This window comes from Drosophila erecta, unplaced genomic scaffold, assembly GCF_003286155.1.
Source record: "Drosophila erecta strain 14021-0224.00,06,07 unplaced genomic scaffold, DereRS2 tig00000021-arrow-pilon, whole genome shotgun sequence".
NCBI lineage: Eukaryota > Metazoa > Arthropoda > Insecta > Diptera > Drosophilidae > Drosophila > Drosophila erecta.
Window position 1 is genome coordinate 14785568 of NW_020825198.1, and position 13237 is coordinate 14798804.

Genomic DNA, 13237 nt, shown 5'->3' on the forward strand with positions numbered 1-13237 from the left:
TCTAATGGATATTTTGAAAATAATTGGCAAAACAAAAAGAAAACCTTCAAATTTAGGCGATAACAAAAATAGCACTTTTTTTCGTAGTTTGCTAAAACTAAGCAAAAAAATAAAAAAAGAATTCAACAAATGGATTATATCTTAAGAACTATGTTTAAAGAATCTTAATATTTGGTTGCGTGACCTTTGTTGGCGATGACAGCTGCGCATCGTCCTGGCATGGAGTCCACCAAGTCCTGGCGCCGTTTTTGAGGAATTTTGCTCCATGCATCCTTGAGCACACCCCAAAGTTCCTCGATATTATTGGGTTTGGCTTCAGAAACCTTTTTTTTCACGTCGCCCAAAGGTTTTCGATTGGATTCAAGTCGGGTGACTGAGCAGACCATTTCATTACTCTGATCGATTTCTGCTCAAACCACTTTCGAGCTTTCTTGCTCGTGTGTTTTGGGTCGTTACCTTATTGAAATGTCCAAACTAACGGCATTTCATCCTCGGCATATGGCAGCATCACATTTTCCAGGATATCTGTGTAAATATGCTGATCCATGATGCTTTGAATCCAATGGATCGGACCTACTCCATAGTATGAAAAGCACGCCCATACCATTATGTTTGATCCTCCGTTCTTTACCGTCTTAGAGGTGAAGCGAGGATTATATTCAGGTCGTGGTGGACGCCGAACATAAGACCGAGAGCCTTTTCCACCAAACAACACAATTTTGCTCTCATCTGACCACAAAATGTTGCGCCACTTCTCCACAGGCCAATCCTTGTGTATCTTAGCATATTCCATTCGCTTTGCCACATGCTTCACAGTCAAAAGCGGGACTTTTCTGGGACTCCACGCATTAAAGTTGTTTTGTCTTAAGCGTTTGCATACTGTTTTCACGCTTTCAGCTATCTGAAGCTCCTTCTTCAATTCCGTTGCCGGCTTAAAAGGCTCCTTCTTGCTTTGCCGAACCAAGCGCTTGATCTCCACGTTGGACATTGAGGGCTTTCTTCCACGTGTTTCGTTCTTTTCGACAAACAGCAGTGCTTTGCGGATCATTTTGTTTGAAAAACCGAAAATTCGATCAATTTTAGCGTAGGTTTTACCTTCAGAGACCATGTTTTTAATCAAATTTCTTTATTCGACGGTACAATGCCTTCCGCGACCCATGACTAGAGAATTTTTGGTCTTCGTTTGGAAAAAATTCAATTAAAACCTTTAATGCAACTCCTTTTTTCAAAATTTGTCAAAAAAAAAACCCAAAGCAATCACTCCTATTAATTTTATTCAGCAAATACGTGGTCAGTGCTAGTTTTGTTACCGCCTCATTTCGGGCGCTTTTACAGAAAGTGCCCAAAAACAAAAAGAACCGTTACATTTAGAGAGTAAAAATTTCTTGCTCAGAGAGACAACATATGGTACTTATTATTAATGCAAACTGACTTTAAAAAAAATAAACATTCAATCATTTTTTTTAGGAAATAAACTTTCCACCTGCAGTCGTGCTATTTTTTTAGCCGCAGCTGTATATATACATACATACATACATATATACATACATACAAAAATGCATGCATACATGCATGCATACATACATACATGCATGCATACATACATACACCGGTACATACACTACACATACACTACACTCGACCTACTTTCCGACTCTAAATTAGAAGACATGCCTTACAGTCCTCGCTAGAACTAGTTGGGAATTATAGGGCTGTAGGGCGAAAAATCTAATGCCATAAATATTTACATTTGTAGGCAAAATTGTGAGATTTTCGGTTTAAATTACAATATAAAATTCTTGTTAAGAAATTGATTACCCTACACTGAAAGGGAAATATATTTTTATGTTTTTATGTTTATTTTATGTTTATATTTTTATGTTTATTATGTTTAAGTGCTACTAAATTAATCTCGAGCTGTAAGTAATTAAATAATAAACTATTATTTTGTCACAATTATATTAGTGAGTGAAATAGTGAGGTCTTTAAAGTGAGTAGTAAAAATTGTCTTTAATAAAACCTGAATAATGTTTAACTTACTGTCGGAAACCATAGTTATTGCCGCTTTTAATATTTGTTTAGGAAACATATTTAGGAAACTAGTTATAGTGAAGACTGTAAGGCTAAATTGGCATCACTGCTACCCACGCATCTCTTTTATGTTTTGAATGGGTGCTCCTAACATCTGTAAATTAATTAGGCCTTCCAAGTAAGAGTGGAAAACTTATTAAAAAGGCATCGATTTCGATTATTATTAGAAATAAAAAAAATATGGAAAACCAAACTTGTATAGAGGTAATAACAATAAAATATTATAGTATACTATAAAAACCCACAGCTATGTATGTATGTCTCAAATAGTAACCCCTTTTATTCTTCTTTTTGAATAATTTATTTGCGTTGATAAGATAACACCTTATAACAAATGCATTCTTATTCAACAACGAGTTAAAGTCACTGGTGATTATAGCTTAAAATTCCTTATCAATCCCATAAAACTCGTGCGCAAAGACATTATTAAAATGGAAATCCACACCTAAACCTGCATAAGAGGCTCAAAATCCCAAAGACTCAACTAATGAAGCATTTAAATTGATTTTCCTCGTCGCTTTTCCTTTTCCAATCTATGCATGTTGAGCTCAGGCCAGTTTCGACCCACATGATATCTGTCGTACCCACATCAAAACTGTCCCAGACAAGCGGAAACCGCTGAATGCAACGGAGTCTGCTCTGAAATGCAGTTTCTGGCTCGACTATTCGGAACTCGAAATTGTGGTTGGGCCTCCTCCGTATGGAGACTGTATATGTGGCAGAGTTTTATCTATGCTATATTTTTGGTGTACGTGCTTGGGATACATTCACTCATGGTGGCTTGGTGCATGGAAATTCGAGTCTTTTTCTTTCTTGATCAGAGAAATACTTTCGTAATGCGTGATTTGAAATCACATCTCGAAGAGCATGATAATGCAACTCTGTGAAGAGTTCACGCTTTTTGTCCCTCGACAGTCTCAACGACTGTTAAACAAAAAGGTACTTTGAATGCGCACTTTCTTCATTTCTTCATCGACTGCCAACGCAGCTTCCCATTGAACCTCTCTGAAGAAGGGGGTTTCTGTGGCCAAAGGGGTATCGAAGGGGGTTAGGGGCAAATGAGCCGGCCGGCAAGTTACTTGCCTAGTTGAAAGCCGGTTTCGAGAGATCCCTGCGTGCATACAGAAGTGGTTGCTTGAGTGCCTGCCTCGTTGCAGTTTGCCGGTCATTTTGTCGGCATAGACCAGATGAGATGGCACAGGGGCGTAGTATGCTCTTTGGAGACTGGGAATTTTAAGCCCATGTACATCACAATTGTTGAGCTTCAGACTTTGATTTGTAAAAACTAGTTTTTTGACCAGATATGCTTTACGTACATTGCGTTCCGATTTGCGCCCCTTTTCCACGTCCTTGTAGTCAGGAATGCCTTCATTCCTTTTTTCAGGGTGCATTCAGACTTCCTAATTACACGACTCTCTTTGTTGCTCTTATGATATTATTCAGCAAGATTTCTCTCTTCGGTGCACTTGAAATTGCATTTTACCCCCTCCTTAGTTTGGACCCGCTGGCAAATTTAGTGGCACACGCTTTCGTCTTGTCTATTTCTGCGCAGATTTTCATATTTTCTCATGCATGCATCTTGGGATGCGGTTGTACTTATAGTTTCGTCGGTTTCAACGGATGTCGTTGGGGACCATTTACATTTTTCAATTTATGCGGGCGACTTTCCATTTTTCACTCGTTTAAGGTGTGGCCCATGTGGCAGCAGCATCTGGCTTATTATATGGTATATGAATTATAATGATTTTAATAATAATTATGATTTTACGTACTTAACAATTTATCGCAAAGATTGAATTCTGTTTATAAACTCGCCCAGCTATTTCTTCATGGGCAGAAGACCATCAAAGAAATGTAAGAAAACTATAAAACTACGTACGATTTTGAAAATTTCCACACATTTCGTTTTCAAAAAATTTCAATTTTTTTAAAGGCTTCAATAAAACGGAATTTTTGTTTATTTCCAGCGTGCCAAATCATTCACCAGTTGCGTGAGCCTGAGCCAAAAGAAAACATACAAGTTGCTCGCCCAAAGTGGAAAGGTACCCAATGTCTAGACAATTCGCCAACAATAAAAAAAAATTAAGTCAGCAACTCAGGCTGACTCAAAGCATAATTATTAATTAAACATAGAGACACGCGTCGTGGGACCCACCGCCAAAAACGTGAAAAACGGCTGATGAAACTGGCCGACAATCCATATCAGTCGAACCACATTATAAGCCATCGCCGCTTGGTTATCAGTTTTTTGTTGACCTGATAGCATGTTAAACAGTATAGCGCATAGTTTTAAAATCCCTCTAGCGGTGATTTAAATTTAGAATGAGGCGCGCGACTTGTACGATTCTTTCGCCTTATCAATGCAGGGAAAAGTCAGGACCATCAGGGAGAGATCAGCACCCGAAAGTGCTGATAAACTGCGCAGCATAAACTTAAATCATAAATTTAGAACTGGTTTATTTTGGGAACGCGTCAGAAGACAGACCGCCGCAGAATGATCAGCATGCCGTAACTGACCTAGATCACCTGATCAAAGCGTGATCGCGAAAGAAAGAACGAAGCCAGAAGCTGCGCTATACGAGTATATTTGGCTATATAGTGCGATGTCCACTACCCTGATTTGTTTACTTTTAGCTGCGTTCTCATAAATCAAAATTAACCGTGTATGCGAATTCCTTGAAACTCTTTGAATTAAACAGGCCAAGATGAATACATTTCATATGAAATATAAGTCTGCTGATAGACCATATAGATTTATACTACGCGACATACCAGTCTGCTTGAAGATTTGATTTCAATTCTTCTCGAAAAGAATCCGCTGATTGCTGCTTAAAATCGGAATTTAAAAGCAATTTATATGGGAATAGTAATATGTAATTTATTTTGCTTATCATTGAAAACTAACCAAATCGACATGCTCTTACTTTTAGGTGGTACAATACCATGGCATTTCTTTTTTGGCAAACACCCCTGTCTATAGAAAGGGGGTTCTTCCGCTGCGGAAATTGAAAAGTCGCAAAATGTCTGCACTATAAATAAAGCACGGAATTGGCATTTCAGCCGATGATCCTTTTCAATTTCTGTACGGGGTCATAGGCAATCTGAGATCCCAAGCTGCGTTTTGTTGCGTGTTTTGCTGTCACTGCGATCGCGTAATTTTCCATTGCAACTACTGCAATCGATACTCGACGATCAGCATTAAAACAAACTTAATTATGCGATTTATTATGCAAATATATACACGCGCGTATATATAGAAAGTCAAAGCTTTCACGCAAACAGCAGCCGCATCTGAACTCGACCACAACTGATCACGTTTTCGCCGGCTGCCTCAGATACTCGTAATCGGATGGCGATAGTTCCATTGACATCGCCAGACGGGCCCGGCACTATGCACTACGGTATCTATATAGTACAATTATCTGGCCAGACAGGAGGTGCTAACGCCACACCGTCTGATATCGCAAGTTGATAGGTTGGTAGTCGTTAAAGAACTCCACAAACATCCCAAAAATAGCCAGACGAAACCTCTTCATTATAGCGCTGCTAATCGCCAAACAAACAGAAAGGTGCCACTTATCGGGAGTCGAGAGTTTGGCCACCGAGTGTTTACTGTGGCTAATGTATTTGGATTGCAAGTAAGCTGAGATACGCCTCCAAGTCAATGGCGTTTTGTAATACCTTCCGATCGATGAAGTAATTAGCAGGCGGCAGCTTGACTATGAGCAGTTTCTAAAAGTTGAGAGAAGGTATCTTTTTTTGTATTAAAAAAATAGTTTTATAAAATATTTAAATACAAATATAAAATAGGCAACCGTTCCAATGAATATATACATTTATTTATGTGTATTTCAATTATTTGATCTTTGTTTGCAGCATTTAGCCATTCTATCAACGCCTTTATAATCGCATTGAAATCTTGATATTAACCAAAACGAACACCTGCATAATTTAATCAGCATTTTGGCAAAGTAAAATAAACAAAAAGTAGAGAGCTAATTGACAGGTTCCAAATTGCGGTATTGAATCTCAAGCTGATAAAATAATTTTGCATAATATCTAAGCTTACCTTTTTTGGATGCTACCTGATAAGCAATTAAAGAAACATTTTTATTAACGAATTCAGACCAGTGGCGTGATTTAAATTGAGTTTTTTTCTTTTATATAAAGATGCTGTGGCTGGAATCACTTTCCAACAAATACACTTTTAATACAAATTTTTAAAATAAATATTTATTTTAAATTGATTACGTTAACTCTAACAGGTTTAACAACATTCTCTGCTAAAAATAAACATTTGCCGGCTCGCGGAACCCAAATAGTGAATGAAAAAATTGGCAATGCCAACCTACATAAAAGCAATTCCGGCTTTTTTCGCGATCAGCGGCAACGGCATAAACCAATAGCATTATTTCCCCATCCCGCAAATTTGCACTAAAATGTTTATTAATGGTTCCGGTTTATGCGACATTAAAATAAAAGTAAGAGAGAAAAAAGTCGGGCAGAAAAAAGCACAAGCATAGCATTCAATGTTTAATGCGTGCGTTGCACTGCCCAGATTCAAATGTATCTGTAGATGGGCATGTGTGTGCACAGACTCAGATACAGATACTGTGCTGCTTGTAGATACAACTAGAAACGCGTAGACTAGTTTACAGTTTACATGGCCGCTGTATGAGTCAGTGGGATGCAAAATTTCTGAGACCAAAATCTGTTTCTGGGTCTTGAGAAAATTTCGCGTAGCCAACCGATGCGCACTTTAGATTTTGGCACAAATTTTGATTCAATTAACCTTCCATTTTCAGTGAGGTCATTCGGCAGACTTGAATAATGTCTGATGGTTCTCCATTATTTATGGATCTATTACATTTTCTAGGGAGTACTTCGATAGACTGGTCATTGAACCCAATGTGAAACTTAAGATTTTGCCCAAGCTTACAACCAATGTTTATTTTCATTTCATTGGTGCCGGGTTTTTTCTTATGCCAACGGATATTAATCTGATTTTTGCCATTTTTCGCTATATCTTTCGAAATATTTATCGAAGTTACTCCTTTGTAGACTGAATAGTTAAATATTTGTTAACTTTTTGTGTTTAACGCGTCGCGTAGGTCTCTAATGGGGCACCTTTTGGCTTATCAATGCATGCACATATAAAAATAATTATAAAAAATGTAGGAATGCAAGGTTACCTGGACAATAGCGATTGTTCGAATACTTTAACAAAAGATCAAAGTTCAGTATACGCGCAATATTGTGAAAAATGTAACATACATGAAATTATGTAAAAAAATGTACATTTAAAGGGTTCTGAAAAAAACGTTAGATATTCTTTATTGACCCGCAGTATAGATTTTTATTTCATTTTATTTAATTTTTACAGATACATCAAAAGAACATTTTTACAAACAATAATTTTATAGCATTATTTTGTATGGATTTAATTCAATTGAAAATGCTTTTTAAAAGAGTATTAAGCACAGATAATCGTTAATATACCTTACATATATTTGTATAATTATATACACTCATGTTTAAATATAAATTACAAAAGACTTACTGCAACGCGAACACGATTGTAAAATACAAAAATTTCGCATCAAAATAATCAACAGGAAAACGCCTCTGAAAATTTTCCACCCCAACCCAGAGATCAGAATAGTTCAATGGGTTTATCGGCCAAACCTTTACACTTTTTATTGCTGAATGTGTAAATAGTAAAATTCACAAATTGTAGTATTTGACGTCAATCAACATAGTTTATTTAAAGTTTATGTGTTATCCTTTGGTAGTTTTATAGCAAGCACGTGTCCTAAAACGTGACTCTTAACAGATAGAGTAATTTATAGTCTTAACTGGATAGGACATACGTTTTTATACTGGTTCTCTAAAAAGTCATAAGAGCAAATATTTCAAGTGAAGCAAATATTTCCGGCGATAATGGTTGCAAGCCTTATCTGATCAGTTAACGCCCACTAATCAAGCGGATTGTAAATTAATCAAAAACAACCTAAAAATAAAATTTCCCTAAGTTGATTTTCCACAACGTTTGCTGTTTGCTGTTTGCTGGCAATATATATTTGTGCCCACGCAGATTTTCGGGAAAAGACACCTGGCTACAGAGTAAAAAAGTTTTACTATTCACATTTTATGTTGATAAAACGTTTTTAAAACTATTGTCATACTATTTGTCATAAATTAAGAGAAATCAAGAGAATGTGTTTTTAAATGGGTTGCCGTCATAACATTTATTACTGTTCAATAAGATTCATAGTATCCTTAGTTATTTGAAATTTACAACAATATGAATACTGTTATTTCATCATGAGATTATGCTCTCCACTTATCTAATTGTATTGCTGGAATAAAGATTTAGTAAATTCCAATCATGGAGCCTGTAGTTTAATTAAACGGTTTATACATTTGTTAATACTATTAAATTCGGGCATTGATTAAGAAAAAATTTGGCTTGTGGCGCTTTGACGGGAGATTAAATTGTTGTTGCCACCCAATGGTGCGGACAACTAAAATAGCAAATAAAACTCTCCCGTCTCACGCCCACTTCTTGTATTCAATGTTAGGTTCAATGACTAAATTAAACAATTTTGTTCTTCTACTTTTCGTTGTTTCCACTCGAGAATCACCGAACAAGGTTTAATCAGCCCGGCAGTCTGTTATCAGCTCTATATGTTGAGATGGCCTAGTTTCTTCGTCGTTTTTGAGGAAGATGGTGCAAATGGGAGGAGCAGAGGTGTGAGCTCAGGGGTAAGGTCAATTAATAAATTTAGCAAGCATGAATAATGCATATAAAACCAAGGCACATAAGTGGGGAAAGTCCGGCTTGGGCTCAGTAGTGATTTAGTATTTTTGGTTGCAAGTAATGCTAGTTTTTTTTAGTTTTTTATCACAATATTTATTACAATGGTATATAAGGTTCTATATAGATATGGTTCAGTATTTTTTTTTAGCTTGTACTTAGAATAGCCATTTGTTTTTTCTTACTGCTTTTGCTAATACACTCCGGCAATCTACATATGTTGGTGGTCTAAGTCTGGCGAATATTAAATATTTTATGAGATAAGGCACGTATTAAACGGTGGGACTACGTCTTAACTTAGGCGTGGAGTAAGTCGCATACCTGTAGCACCTGCTGATCGACTGATCAACTGATCAACTGATCGATTGAATGATCAGACCAAGTTCCGCTTAGGGGGTTAGCAGATCACCGATCGGGGGCTTTAAATAGCTGTGCCAAGGCCTTACAGAATCCAGAGGTATATTTTTAGATGGTACTTTGCCTTCCGGATTTTGTTATTGAACTACAACCGATCACGCCCACCTAATCAGAGCCCATAATCGCATTAGCCCAGCAAAATCCCCAAGATTTGTTGAGCCCAGGTTTCCAGACCCTAATCGGGATTCAAGTCTAGCGTTGGCGCCGCTGTCAAACAGGCTGGAAAAAGTCGCTCACGTTGTGGATTGGATTCCCGGGCATATAGTATGGCCACTATCAGTCAATTTAATGATTTCGAATTTAGATTTCTGGGCAGGCCGGGTGCGATTAGTTAACATTTGTTTTCAGCGTGTCCAGCTCTGGCAAAATGGCCCAGAGCACCGAGACAGATGAGATAATTATAATTATTGCCGCCTGCACAAACACACACCCCCCTTTTGCGCCTAGTTTGTATAAATAGACAAGGTTTATGGGTTTGTTGTGCCCACCTCCAATCCTACAATCCCCGCCGGACTCTGCCTACTCGAAGGCCTCGAATGTTGCTCCAAAAACTGTCGGGATCGGCAAGATTTCGATCGTGGCGATAGGGCGGTGCAGGTGGGTTCTACATTTATGGGTTCAAAGGGGTGTGTTTCGGTGGGCGTTCAGTTCACGATGGCTTGATAAGGGCTAAACATTTGTCTAGATAGTGGGCAATAACAGACAAAGTGTTGGCATAAACAGAACATAAACTCATTATGGCATTCCATACCAAACAGACATGAAAATGACTATTACTGCACCAAAGCTATTTTAATTTCCATTAGAACTTAACACATTTGGGATTTAATACTCACTAAAAAGTAATACATAAAACAAAAATATAGTTAAATAGAAAAAATTACAAAAATTAAATAAGCTGAATATATAACTTCGCATTATCAAACGATCCCTTAAAATATCTGAGGAAATTCAAAATCTCTTTGCTTTGGCGCCCTCACAAAAAGCAAGATTCAAAATATACATACATGTAAAATGTAATGTCCACTATTACGAACCGTCTGGCAACGCTTGCCTAAGTGAAGCCATCTGCATATTTTAGAATGTTTCCTCTTATTTATAATATCTCGAAATTATTTTAGCGAACCTTCAGATAAAAGTAATAACATAACTGAGATTTCAGCCCTGGAAAATACCGCAACCTAAAATCGAGTATCGATAGTCACCGATAGCTCTGGACCAATAACAACTCCGATTACCAAAACAACAGTCATCGATAGCTTCAGCAAGCAGAAACAAATTATTTAGCTTAGAAAATCCCCAACAAATAAAGTCAGCAGTAAAATGGTGAGCTATTTTCCAAATTAACTAAATACAACATCCACTTAGCCGCTTCACGGTTTGCAATCATCGGGTTTATTTAGACACTGATATTAATTAGAGGACTTCAACTTTGGCTGTTCATACACTTTGAAGGGGAAAACGCTGGGAGTGGAATCTCCGGAATTAGTAGTCCGGCAGGATCGGTGGTTCCGGTGACCGTTTGCCGCCCCACGAGTGGAACCGCTGCTTCTTGCCCAGCACCACGGAGTTGCGCTTCTCGTCCCGCTGCAGCTGGGATTTGATGCGGCACCTTTCGATCACCGCATCCCGGATGATGGGCGAGAACTCGGCATCGCCGAACTGGGCCATGAGCAGGCGGAAGAAGGCCCAGATCTCGCTGCGCTGGGATGTGGGTGCTGGGGCGTAGTGCCGGAAGAGCCATGCCTCCGAGTCCGCTTCCTGGCCACCGGGTCTGGAGTTGTACGCGTCGCAGACATCCTCGAAGCTCAGGATTGCCTGCAGGATGAACCTGCGGTACTTGGAGAGCTGCAGCTCGCAGGTTGCCAGCTCGGGATCCTGTCCAGAGAGCGGTGCCGACGCTACGCTGGCTCCATAGATTTGACGGCCAAAGACCAGGAGCAGAATACACAGGACTATGTTCGCCATCTTCTCCAGCGGTTTTAGCCGTCTTAATCCTCTCGGCCAACTGCGTTGCTTGGCGCCCTGCTGCCCTGCTTATATAGCCACTCGATCTGTAAGCCCACCACCAAAACCACCACCAGCAGCACCCAACAGCCAGTAACTTTGAAGTCCATAAAATAATTATAAAACGTTTGTCGTTCGCATTTTCTAAGCCGTTACACACGTCGCTAAGTAAATACGAGTGCGTATTAATAAGCGTCTCTACGTTTTCCACACACTTTTCCGTTTTCCCTCCAGACAATGGCAACAAGTGTCATAAATTTTCACTCGTTTAACTCGCTCTTCCCTTCCGAACTCGCGTTTATTAATCCTGCCCAGAGATAAACGTGACGTGCACTTGAAACTGAGACGAGCTCCCCAAACGCTCCTTCTTTATATGTATGTGTGTGGGGGAAAACTCGGAGCCGGAAAATGCCCGACCCACAAAACATTGCAACCCCTTTTCTCCGCTCGCCACTTGGGCAAATTGCTCGCTGATTAGCAGGCAAGCGTATGAAATTAATCATATGCAAATATCGTCCACTTTTCTTTTCCTTTCCTTGAAGCGAATTTGTTGCTGTCGTGGGAGTTCTTGGGACCTATGAAATGGTATCCCTATAGGGTATCATTAGGAAATTCACGCTTGACCCAAATTGGTCTAGACCGCTTGTCCTTTTCTATGGAATTGGAGGGGCATATCTTGGAGCTATTATTATTTCTCAGAGATTTACATTAATTTGTGTTATACATTTTTTAAAATTTGTTTTATTTAAAGGCACAAATAATTTTGTGTACTAATAATTGTATTAATCTAAACTAAACATACACTTGGCTAAAGTTTCTTAGCATTTAGTCAAACTTCATATGGAAATTGCTATTTCCCAGGGTATTTTCAGCTCCCAAGCCTTCTGTTGTTTCTAAGAGCTCTTCATCTTGTTCGAGCCCACTTGTTGAAGTGTTCTGGTCTTTAATTTAGTCAAAAACGTGATGGGTTAACTTGGCTGTGGGCGTGCGCCCTAGGTCCAAATGAAGAAAGAACTTTAATTATTTGCTGTTTCTTGAATGCGGTAATCAAACATTTGGCTTGCCCTTTACAGAAATTCCGCTTCTGCGGCGAAGGCGATTGTCCCGATTGGGTCTTGGCAGAGATCATATCAACACTCTCCAACTTGAGCATTGAAAACTTGGAACAACTTAGCGATTTAGTGGCCCAACGGATTTGTGGACAGGCATTTGAGGTTTGTAATTATTTGTTTGCAATGCTTAAATATTAAAGGCCTTTACTTTCAGGAGGCTAAAATAAAATCGCTCACATCCACTTTAACTAACGAGGGTAAAACCGCCGTGGCATGCATCAATTTTATGCTGACCAGCGCAGCTCGCTACAGCTGCACCGAAAGCATTTTTGGCGAGGAGATCCAACAACTGGGACTGCCCAAGGACCACGCCGCTGTCATGTGCAGAGTCCTCCAGAAGCATTCCGCCGCCATACGGCAAACACTTATAAGCAAATCTTTCAGAAGTGAGTGGTGATCAAGAACCAGTCTATAAAGACTTATTGGTTACTTTTTTAAATTTGTTTGCTTGAATATTCAGCACTATTGTTATACGATTTAAATTGAAAGCCAGGTTTATGTTTGTAGTTTAATATTCTTAAATGTTTATATTTCATTTACTTTAGTTAACGAACTGAAGAGCGTCCGTGACATATCTACGCCTGGACAAACGCCTCCAAACTACGCCACCTTGGAACTTAAGATCTCGCAAGAACTGGTCGATGGCCTGCCGAAGGATACCACCCACGTTCTCAACATAGATCGCGCCCAAATGAAGGCTCTGCTGGCGGAGCTGAAATTGGCACGTGATGTTATGCAAAAATATGAAAATAAACCAGATTCCTAAACATACGAAGTAAACTATTAAAAAACT

The 13237-nt window shown here is 38.9% G+C and overlaps 2 protein-coding genes across 2 annotated transcripts; one reads left to right on the forward strand and one right to left on the reverse strand.

The window, feature by feature from the left end:
- Window positions 1-10546: 10546 nt before the first annotated feature.
- Window positions 10547-13237, forward strand: LOC6545920 (COMM domain-containing protein 4). The gene is made up of 4 exons (XM_001972697.3): window positions 10547-10651; window positions 12406-12546; window positions 12599-12830; window positions 12990-13237. Exons 1-4 carry the CDS (start codon window positions 10649-10651, stop codon window positions 13208-13210), a joined length of 597 nt encoding a protein of 198 aa, XP_001972733.2. The 5' UTR covers window positions 10547-10648; the 3' UTR covers window positions 13211-13237.
- Window positions 10690-11440, reverse strand: LOC6545919 (leucokinin). Its single transcript, XM_001972696.3, has one exon. The coding sequence runs from the start codon at window positions 11291-11293 to the stop codon at window positions 10811-10813; it is 483 nt and encodes a 160-aa protein (XP_001972732.1). The 5' UTR covers window positions 11294-11440; the 3' UTR covers window positions 10690-10810.

Coding starts and splice junctions, on each gene's coding strand:
- LOC6545919 (XM_001972696.3), bottom strand. CDS start 11,293: ATGGCGAACATAGTCCTGTGTATTCTGCTCCTGGTCTTTGGCCGTCAA.
- LOC6545920 (XM_001972697.3), top strand. Junction 12,547..12,598: donor TTTGTGGACAGGCATTTGAG/GTTTGTAATTAT, acceptor CTTTACTTTCAG/GAGGCTAAAATAAAATCGCT. Junction 12,831..12,989: donor TATAAGCAAATCTTTCAGAA/GTGAGTGGTGAT, acceptor CATTTACTTTAG/TTAACGAACTGAAGAGCGTC.